Raw genomic sequence first — 11415 nt, 5'->3', positions numbered from 1 at the left:
TACAGGTATGGAAAGAGCCCGTGTTAGAAGCTTAGAAGCCGAGTTCTATATCTGAGTTTGTTTTTGCTAGGCTGTCTTGTTTTTGTTTTTCACTTGTTAAAGAATTGGTGGAGTAAGAGTCTCTAAAATTTAGGTGCTGGTGAGTGGCATTTAAGGTAAAGTCAAAAAGCCTGGCGTGGAGCACACGTCTGTAACGCTTACACTCAGCACTCGGGGGGCTGAGACAGGAGGAACTCTAACTTTGAGGCCAAAATAGTCTATAATTCAAGTTCCAGACCAACCAGGGCAACAGAGTAAGTCCTTATCTCAAAAAAACCAAAATAACCCCCTCCCCCCCAAAAAAAAAATCACAAAGAAAATGTTGATAATGTGGCCAGTTGGATGAGACTCCAGAGCCCGTTGGAGGATCTGGTCCTAAGCTCTGACTTCCTGCCAAGAAAGGCAACTTCGCGAGAACAGTGACTCTTTTGAAGTAGAGTAGCCAGCAGCCTCTTAGCGGCCTCCGGTCGTCATGGAGACTCGGCACACCCCAGCAGGCTCCGCCTTTCATCGAGCCAGGGGGCGGGGCACGCAGTGACGCACGCGCGTTTTCGGAGCGGCGTCGCGGTGGTTGCCGGGAGCGAGCGTCCAGCGCTCGACCAGGAAGTGGAGGGCGGAGCCGGCTAGGCGGCCAGTGGCTGGACGCCCCTCGGTAGGTCGGCGCTGGGCGTGCGCGCGGCGGCGGGGGCCGCGGACGAGGGGCGGGAAGCGGAGCCGCGGTGGGCGGCCGGCCGGGCGGGTGGGTGTGCGTGCGGCCGAGGCGGAGGCCGGGAGGCGACGCGGGCTGCGAGCGCTAAGGTAGGAGCCACGGCGGTGGGCGAAGCGGGAAGTCACCCGGGAGACTCGGCTGCCGGAGACTCGGCTGCCGGAGGCGCGACGCGGCTTCCGAAGGAACGCGCGTGGACGCCACACCGCCGCCGAGCGGTTCGCCCAGCCGAGCACCCCGAAAGGGGCTCGCTTCCAGTCAGCTTTGTCTTTTAGGCCGGAGGTCCAGAAGGCAAACTTTTGGGTTGAAAAGCGGAAAGATTCCCGGTGGTCGAGCGGGTCTTGCGGTCCCTGGACCTCAAAGTTTACGTTAGCAGGCGAGCGCAGCGTGTGTGTAGAAGTGGGGGCACCACGGCGTCCCCTCCCGACTGGCGTCTGCCCTGCCTTTTCTAGTGCTGCTGAACTTGAGTTGGGTGTTTTCTGCGGAGTCGAGAGGCATTTTCCAGGTCGGAACGCTTCGGTCCGTTTCTTGGTGCGCGCTGGTGCCAGGGACACCCGGGAGGCGCGGGCCAGCACAGAAGCCAAAGATAGGCTGAAAGATGGCAGGTTCTGGGGTGGAAAGAACTGGGCAGTGGAGCCTGAAGATGTTCAATTCTACCTTCTCAGTATTTGTGCCTTGTGAAACGTCCCAACTCTCAGTTGGGTATCCTGTTTGGTGATTTTGATTGCCCCAAATAATGAAAAGTGGACGTGGAATTTAGTTTCTCTGCCACACGGGTTGGCTAGGATGTGCAGTGTAGATGCTGCAAAAGGAGGGAAAGTTAGCTGGAACACGAAAGAGTTAGCTGCTCGCTGAGTGCCTTTCTTGGTACCATATAGATCGCTTTTGTTTTAAGAGTCCTTTCCGGGTGGTCTCGAATTCTTGACCTCTTCCAGCTGTGATCTTAGTTGTGCTTCTCCTGTTCAGGTTTTACTTGTTAAAGTTAGGGATAGCACTGATGCCCAGTCTTTAGAGCTGTGGGCTTTATGTACTGTTAAGTTGTTGTAAATTGTACAGCTTCGAGCTGTCTTAAAGTCTTTATTAAAATCACCTGCCCTTACGATGTAAAATAGAAGTGTTCCCTGTTTTCGGAGTTACAATCTGCCTGTTTCCTGTCTTCTCACTTGTGAAGTTTTTCTTATTCTCGTTTTCACACTTTTCCTCCTCCCAAGACTCCTATCTTCCTCACTTGCATATTTATAGTTGTTATTTCTTACCAAATACAACCAGAATAACAATTACTCTTGAAAAAAAAAAACTTCCTAACTACTTTCTCACTTATACAGTTGAGCCCAACATGTACAACATTGACAGCCTCCCTCCCTCCAAGAAACCGAGTTTAGCGCAGTCCTGTAGGTTATTATTGCCCAGATGTTAGGAACTGAACCTGAGAGAAGCAGCTGTTTTACTTAGACCAGGGAATCGTCAACTCCTATGTTTTTTATAAGTGTTTTTCCCTTTGTTTGTTCGTTCGTTCCTTCCTTTGTTCCTTCCTTCCTTCCTTCCTCCTTTCCTTTTTCTCTCTTTCCCTTTCCTCCCTCTCTCTCTCTCCCTCCTCCCTCACTCATCAAGATTAAATCTGAGGCTTCATGAATGCACATCACCACATGCTACTGCTAAGCTGTTTCTCTAGACTCCATCTTACTGTTTTTGTTTTTGTTTTTTTAAAGCAGGGCTTCTGTGTGTAGCTCTTTAGGGGCTGGCCTTAAACTCAGAGGTCACCTGCCTCTGCCTCCTGAGTTTGCTGAGATTAAAGGCCTGTGGCACATCTTCCTGGTTTTGTAGTCAGTGCAGCATATGGAACCAGTTAGGATTCTTCAGCTTCCCTGAAGATGTGGAATCAATAGTTATTCAGTAAAAACTGAATTTGGGATTATGTGTTTCTGGGCTTAACACTGTGTTGTATGATGCCTAGCGTCCAATCCCTAATGAGATCACAAGGGCATCATTGGTACTGCATTGTGTACTGGGTTGCTAGGCATTTATGTTCGGTAGAAAGGGTGTATTAAATTCATTTTCAACTTAAAATATTTTCAGTGTATAATGGGCTTATCCGGTATAACCCCACTGAAAGTCAGGGGTCTTCTGTATAGCTCTCTTTCTCCTCCTTTCTGAACACGAGTTCAATAGTGTGAAATTCAGTCATAGGGGCAAGTGTGAGCTTTTCTGAGACCCTCTTCAGGGTGCTAGGAAGAGTTGAGAAAAGAATTTTTGTAAGATTCTTGGTGATTCAACTGTAGTTTTTCTGATTGTATTGAGATTGCGTAAAATTGCAGAATTTTTGTAACTGGGAAGGAGGAAAATGAAATGATCTAGCTCCTTCCAGATCAGGATTTTTCTTCTAAGGATTCCCTATGTGTCCCCCCCCCATGTCTAACTTGGTCCTACTTGTCCTAGAATTTTCTGTGTAGACTAGCTAGAACTCTGCCTACTTCTGCCTCCAGAGTGCTGAGATTAAAGGCATGCACACTATGCCTAGCTGCTGTAGATGTTTTAAATATTTTAACCCAGCTTCCTTGGTTAATAAGGGTACACTGATTTTTAAAGTACAACATTTTATTTGTATTTTATCACAGCGGTTCTGATTCCCTCTCTCCCTCCCTCTCTAAATTTGCTTCCTAGTTCTGCCCAGATTTTTGTTTCTAGAGCACTGGTCCATAGTAGAAATAATAATGTGAGCTCCAAGTGTGAGCCATATTTGTGATTAAAATTTGTGTGTTTGTGGTGCTGGGGTTTTAACCCAGCGCACCATGCAAGCAAGGCAAGAGTTCTATCAACTGTACTGTATCCCCAGACAGAGACAGTGACAGAGACACAGCGAGAGATGAAGATAGAAACAGAGAGACAAAGACACGGATGTGTGTGTTTATATAAATGTATATATTTGTGTGTGTGCATATACATATATATTTAAACTATTTATTACCATTAACTTACAATTCTGAGTTTATGCACTATGGCAAGCACTGATAATTTTCACCACTGGAGATCATGTGTAGGCATGTGGCTAACTGAGGGCTATACTGCAATCATTAAGGAAGTCAAGAATTTTTAGTATTTAAGTTACAAAATTTTGTTCCCTTTGATTTTTATTGCAGAAGTCCCAATAGATAATATACATATTACTACAGATGACTGAAGATAAAAATATCATTTAAGATTATTAAATTAGTTGCATATTTTGGACTACTCTACAGACAGCTGCTAGTGCTGATAAGGCAGCAGAGAGTTGGTATGGGATTTCTGGCTTTTCTACAAAGTTGGTGTGGTCATTAAACAGAGCATTTTGTGTTTTTCAGCAAAACTATCTGCTAATCTGTGGCTTGGCAGAAGTGGTGGGGACACTGTCCCTTCCAGATCTGGTTCTTGTTTTGCTAGAGAGGGTCCTCTCTGTTCCTCTTTAGTTGATAAGCTGATCCACTTCATTTGTTACATGACATAAAAACAGAAGCCAGGCTCCAGGTTGTACCTTGTAGGCAAATCTCATGAATCTCAAAGTATAGCAACAGGATGAAAGTCATTCACCCACTGAATCTCTGGAGACTTCTAAATGTCATTGATGGCCGGAATGGGGAGACCCAGTTGGCAGCTGGGTCCTCCAGCTTACTCATGAGCTAGTCCTGGAAGGACTGTGCCCCTCGGCTCCAGCTGTGGTCATGCCACTCGAGGCGCAGCCACATTTTCTTCACTCTGTATATTTTTAAAAAGTAAAAATTGGGGAAATTGGACTGAGTACCACTTGAGGTATAGCTGCTATATTGCTTTAAAAAGTAGAATTTGGACTGATGGGATGGCTCAGCAGGTAAAAATGTGTGCAGTGCAAGCTTCGGGGCTTAAGTTTACTCCCTAGAACCTGCAAAGAGCTGGATGTTGTGTCTTGGTGGCTATTATCTATAATCCTATTAACTCCAACATCAAGACGAGAGGTGGAGACAGGAGGATTGCTCTGAAGCTCCCAGGCCAGGGGCTGTGAAGTATGCAGAGTGTCAGAAACAAGAAAGAAGATGGAAAGCAAAATCAGATTCCTCAAAGTTGTCTTGTCCTCGGCTCCCACACACATAATGAAGGCTGTGTACTCATTCTTACATTTATGAACATGAGCTGGCATGCACACAAACATTTTTAAATAATTAGTGAAATATATTAAAAATAAGATCTAAAAATACTACTTACACGTGCAGTTAATACGGGGCATCTCCTTTGCACTTACAGGGTTCTTTTGGTGCCAGGTTGTAATGTTTGTGTGCGTGTGAGCCTGTTTTGGAGACAAGGCCTGGTGTAGCCCACGCTGGTTTTGGGGTATCCAGCTAAGAATGACCTTGAACTTCCCAGTCCTTCTGTGTCCACCTCAAGAGTGTTGGGGTTACTGGCGGGCATCACTACATCCATTGTTAAAGGTTTAACTCAGAGCTGGGTGGTGGTGGCTCATGCCTTTAGTCCCAGCCCTTGGGAGGCAGAAACAGGCAGATCTCTGTGAGTTCCAGGCCAACCTGGTCTGCAAGAGCTAGTTCCAGGACAGGACAAACTACAGAGAAACCCTGTCTCGAAAAAAAACCTAAAAAAAAACAAACAAACAAACAAAACTAAACAACAAAAAAAGGATTTAACTCAGTGCCTTGTGTGTGTGCTAGGCTAGCACTGAACCAACAGCTACATCCCCAGCCCTGCAGTCTGATACCTATTTTATACTTGCGTTCTAACTAGCACATGTCAGATTGAAGCAGGCACCTGTTAACCACCGCACTGGGCAGCATAACTGTAGGGCTTTGGAGAATAGTTGTGTTTTACTGACCTTACTACTGCCTATTGCATCATTTTTTGAAAAAGTAAATGCATAAATATAAATATTAACAAACTAAGATAATTTTGTAGGAACTAACTTGCTAAGGTCTGTAGACTTGGCATGCAGGTTTGAGTCTTCGGAGTTTATATTAAAGATGTGTTTGTTTTTATAGCATTATGGATCCAAGCCTGTTGAGAGACCGAGAGCTCTTCAAAAAACGAGCTCTTTCTAACCCTGTGGTAGAAAAACGTTCTGTGCCTTCTGAGTTGCCCTCCGCCTCATCCAAGAAGAAGAAAGCAAAAGTCGAACATGGAGGGACATCAGGCTCTAAACAAAGTGCAGGTGAGTGTAATTGTCTTGGGACTGTTTGCTTTCATTTTTCAGGTAACTAGTAATAGCAAGTTAAGTTCAGTTCATGTGTCTGTCTGTCTGTCTGTCTATCTATCTATCTTTATTTTAATGCTTTTTTATTGACTTTATTGAGCTATACATTTTTCTCTGCTCCCCACCCTTCTTTTCCCCTCTCCTTCCCTTCAACCTTCTCCTATGTCCCCATGCTCCAAATTTACTCAGGAGATCTTGTCTTTTTCTACTTCCCATGTAGATTAAATCCATGTATATCTCTCTTAGGGTCCTCATAATTGTAGGCTGGTTTTCTTTGCTTTATGTCTGAAAGCCACTTATGAGTGAGTACATATGATATTTGTCTTTCTGGGTCTGGGTTATCTCACTCAATATGATGTTTTCTAGATCCATACATTTGCCAGCAAATTTTAAGATGTCGTTATTTTTTTAGCTGTGTACTCCATTGTGTAAATGTACCACATTTTTCTTATCCATTCTTTGGTCGAGAGGCATTTAGGTTGTTTCCAGGTTCTGGATATGACAAACAAAGCTGCTATGAACATAGTTGAGCACATGTCCTTGTGACAAGATTGAGCATCCTTTGGGTATATACGCCAAAGTGGTGTTGCTGGGTCTTGAGGAAAGTTGTTTCCTAATTTTCTGAGAAATTACCATACTGATATCTACAGGGGCTATACCAGTTTGCACTCCCACCAGCAATGCAGGAGTGTTCCCGTTCTTTCTTTCTTTCTTTTCCTTCCTTCCTTCCTTCCTTCCTTCCTTCCTTCCTTCCTTCCTTCCTTCCTTCTTTTTCCGATTATGCATGACGCATTAAGAAGTGCCATCACACACGCACGGGACTCAAACTTGAGACCTCGGGCAGAGCAATCAGAGCTCTTACCTCTCAGCCATCTGTACGGCTGTTGTGAGTGTTCCCTTTTCCCTACACCTTCTCCAGCGTAAGTTCTCATCAGTGTTTTTGATCTTGGCCATTCTTACAAGTGTAGGATGGAACCTCAGAGTTGTTTTGATTTGCATTTCTCAGGTTCAGTTTATTTTTGAGTTTATTTGTAAACTCTGGCTGGCCTGGAACTTTTATGTAGATAATCCCACAGAGATGCCTGCCTCTGCCTCCTGAGTGCCAAGATTAAAGACCTGTGCTATTCCATAGCCCAGCAAGTTTAATATTCTTAATGGGTTTTAGGTTCATCATTAAATATAAAGGGTGGAATTTAAGTCCTTGATATGTTTATTATAACAGTCTCATGTTTTAAAAATTAGGATATTAACTTTTTAAAAATAAAAGTATTAGGGTTGGAGAGGTGGTCCATTGATTAGGAGTACTGGCTGCTCTTCTGGTGGACCTGGGTTTGATTCCCAGAACCCACATAGCAGCTCACAACTGCCTATACTCTGGTTCCAGGGGATCTAACAGCCTTTTCTGGCTTCTGTGGGCACTGCATGCAAGTAGTACACAGATACATGCAGGCAAAACATCCATGCACATAAAACTAAAGGGGAAGAAAGCGTACAGTTACGTTCAGGGAGAAGGGGTAAAGCAAAAAACAAAACGAAAACATCCTTTATTGAGGTTTATCTTCTGTTACCCACAATTTTAATGATATAGTGTAAATATTTTTAGTAAATATGAAACAACTTTCACTTCTGTTTTAGACCATTTCTGTCATCGCTCAAAGGACTGGCGGGTGCTCATTTGCAGTGACTTCTGACCCCAGACCCAGATAACCAATAATCTACTTTCTGTTTACATATTTTCCTTTTCTGGACAATTTCTATACAGCCAAGGGACTGCTATACTCCTTTTATCCAACTTTTGAGTTCTCCTAGGATTTAAAATTCTTTGTGGTGCTGGGAGATGGTTCAGTAGGTAAAGTGGGGAACTGAACTTGTGTCCCAAGCCAGGGGTGTAGACACCTGTAATCCCCATGCTAGGGAGACAGACAGAAGAATACTTGGGACTAACTGGACAGTCTGGAAAGCTGGTGATCCCTACGTTCAGTGAGAGACTCAGTCTCAAGGTTGGGTGGTGGTGGATGGTGGGTGTAGGGGAATAGGAGGAGCAGGATGGCAAAGGATCATTTGCTATGAAACATGACAAACTTGAGTTCAGTCCCTGAAACCTGTAATGAAAGGAAAGAATAGGAATCCTGAAAGTTGGCTTTTGACCTCCATACATGGGCCATGGACATACATTTACACACACACACACACACACACACACACACACACACACACAGATACTAATAAGTAAATTTTAAAAATAACCCCTCTTTCTGGCACAGCTTCCATGATGCATTATTGTAATAGCATGACTGCTGGTTTGCATCATATCTTAGTCTTTAGCCTAAACTCTTTTTTTTTTTAATATTTATTTATTATGTATGCAATATTCTGTCCATGTGTATGTCTGCAGGCCAGAAGAGGGCACCAGACCCCATTACAGATGGTTGTGAGCCACCATGTGGTTGCTGGGATTTGAACTCAGGACCTTTGGAAGAGCAGGCAATGCTCTTAACCACTGAGCCATCTCTCCAGCCCCTAGCCTAAACTCTTATACACAGCAGTAAGCTCAATAAATGTTTGTCAGATGGCTAGATTACAAGATAGAGTGGTGGGGGAATAGTAGTGTAGTTTAAAACTCTAGAGATGGGGCTGGCAGGATGAGTCAGCAGATAAACTTTGGCCAATAGCTTAAGCATATTTCTGGCTAACTCATATCTTAAATTAACTCATCTCCATTAGTCTGTGTATTGCCACCAGGCTGTGGCTTACCGGGTAAAGTTCTGGTGTCTGTCTCTGGCAGGGCTACATGGCTTCTCTCCAACTCTGTCTTCTTTCTCCCGGCATTCAGTTTAGTTTTCCCTGCCTGCCTCTATTCTGCCCTGCATAGGCCCAAGACAGTCCTTTATTAACCAATGATATTCACAGCACACAGAGGGGAATCCCACATTACCTCCCTTTTCTGTTTAAATAAAAAAGGTTTTAATTTTAACACAGAAAAATTACATATAACAACAATTATCAAGCAAGAATTACAATTACAATTTATATCTGCTTTATCTTTTATCATAACTAAGGAAAACTATAATTATAACTATGTATTCTTCAACTCCGTCAAAGACTCCAGTAGGATATAATATTAAACAGGAAGTGCATTGTAAGCAACTTTCAAAACTCTAGAATTGACAGAGACATCTCGCTGCCTGGACATTCACCCAAAGGTCTTCTGTATTGTTGGGGCACCCATCTTCAGCCTACAGGCCCATAGATTCCAACAGATTTTTCCATGAATCAGGAAATCTCAAAGGCAGTTCTACCTATATTGGCAGTTTGTCAGTCACTTTTTTCTCTCTTCTCCAGAATGTCTGGCAGACTCTTTTCATGAAACAGGAACCCCAAAGGACAGTCTCACCTTTAGGGAACTTCAGCAGTCATTTCTCTGTGGGTCCTGCATGTCCAGTTTATCAAGCAGTCTAGGCAAGAGCAGTTTTTTATTCAAATGGTTAGCAAACTCCATGAGGAGCCTCTTTGATGCCCGTCTTTCTCTTAAAGTAGCTTGGTGCCGCTAGGAGCAGATGTGTCTCACTGTCGTGAAAAGTCCTAAGTTCTTAAACATTTTAAATGTCATATTCTATTGTTTTTGAAAGGTTTGAAGAATGCCATCTGAAATGCATCTCTGTACATCTAGAAAATCTTAACTAACATGACTACAAGCTTGACTATTATAATTATCTATTAACCTATATTTCTTAATTATACATTACACTTTTAAATGAGCTGCACAAATGCAATACCTTAATCAAGAGCAGAAATAGACATATAACAAAATTGACCTTAAAACTGTATCAATTAAACCAAGATCTCTACCAGTGCAAAGTATCCATCTCTATAGCATATCCCCCTTTAAATATAAACAAACATTTATAAACAGTCATTTAGGGAATTTGGACATAGTTTTCTCCAAAATGCTTCCTGCTTTTTGTTGGGCAAAGTAATTTTTGGGGGTATTCACGGCAACCTTTCAGGGGATCTTGGTCCATCAAACCACATTAGTCTGGATGGAATCCACAGGTTCTCATCCTCTGTGGAAACAAAAGAACCTCTTTTCCTGTACAGCATGTCCTTAGACCCATATTTTGAAGACAAGATAACTTTTAAAGTATATATGTTGATTACTTAGCTCTTTTACAGTCAAAAAAATTCAAAGAAAACACAATAATATACATAATCCAGACAGTGTATACATTCCATCTTTACATGGCTTATTTTTTTTCCTTATCTGATTTTTTCTTTTTTTTTTAATTGATATTTATTGAACTCTACATTTTTCTCTACTCCCCTTCCCGCCTCTCCGCTCCCCTCCCCTCTTCAGTCCTCCCCCAAGGTCTCCATGCTCCCAATTTACTCAGGAGATCTTGTCTTTTTCTACTTTCTACTTCCCATGTAGATTAGATCTATGTAAGTCTCTCATAGTGTCCTCATTGTTGTCTGAGTTCTTTGGGATTATGTTTTGTAGGCTGATTTTCTTTGCTTTATGTTTAAAAACCACCTATGAGTGAGTACATGTGATCATTGTCTTTCTGTGTCTGGGTTATCTCACTCAAAATAATGTTTTCTAGCTCCATCCATTTTCCTGCAAAATTCAAGATGTCGTTATATTTTTCTGCTGTGTAGTATTCCATTGTGTAAATGTACCACATTTTCCTTATCCATTCTTTGGTTGAGAGACATTTAGGTTGTTTCCAGGTTCTGGCTATGTCAAACAAAGCTGCTGTGAACATAGTTGAGCACATGTCCTTGTGGCACAATTGAGCATCCTTTATATATATACCCCAAAGTGGTATTACTCGGTCTTGAGGAAGGTTGTTTCCTAATTTTCTGAGAAATCGCCACACTGACATCCAAGGGGGTTGTACCAGCATGCATTCCCACCAGCAATGCGGAAGTATTCCCTTTCCCCCACAACCTCTCCAGCATAAGTTGTCATCAGTGTTTTTGATCTTGGCCATTCTTACAAGTGTAGGATGGAACCTCAGAGTTGTTTTGATTTGCATTTCTCTGATGACTAAGAATATTGAATATTTCCTTAAGTGTCTTTTAGCCACTTTAGATTCCTCTGTTAAGAGTTCTCTGTTTAGGGGCTGGAGAGATGGCTCAGCGGTTAAGAGCACTCCCTGCTCTTCCAAAGGTCCTGAGTTCAATTCCCAGCAACCACATGGTGGCTCACAACCATCTGTAATGAGGTCTGGTGCCCTCTTTTGGCATTCAGGCATACACACAGACAGAATATTGTATGCATAATAAAATAAATATTTAAAAAAAGTTCTCTGTTTAGGTCTTTACTCCATTTTTTAGTTGGATTATGTGTTCTTTTGGTGTCCAATTTCTTGAGTTCCTTGTATATTTTGGAGATCAGACCTCTGTCTGATGTGGGGTTAGTGAAGATCTTTTCCCATTCTGTAGGCTGTCGTTTTGTCTTGTT

General features: G+C 42.8%; 1 protein-coding gene across 2 annotated transcripts in view; it reads left to right on the top strand.

Moving 5' to 3' along the window:
* The first annotated feature begins 605 nt into the window (after nucleotides 1-605).
* Gtf2e2 (general transcription factor IIE subunit 2) overlaps nucleotides 606-11415 on the top strand; it is a 50588-nt gene continuing 39778 nt past the window's right edge. The window contains exons 1-2 of one of the 2 annotated variants that reach the window (XM_085680798.1): nucleotides 606-691; nucleotides 5740-5909. In XM_085680798.1, the coding sequence (XP_085536924.1) occupies nucleotides 5744-5909 (166 nt within the window). In that variant the 5' untranslated portion in view covers nucleotides 606-691; nucleotides 5740-5743. The other variant, XM_085680799.1, reaches the window with a different exon arrangement.

The sequence above is a fragment of the Myodes glareolus genome, chromosome 23 (genome assembly GCF_982192425.1).
Source record: "Myodes glareolus chromosome 23, mMyoGla1.1, whole genome shotgun sequence".
Lineage (NCBI taxonomy): Eukaryota > Metazoa > Chordata > Mammalia > Rodentia > Cricetidae > Myodes > Myodes glareolus.
This window is presented reverse-complemented; position numbering and strand designations above follow the sequence as displayed.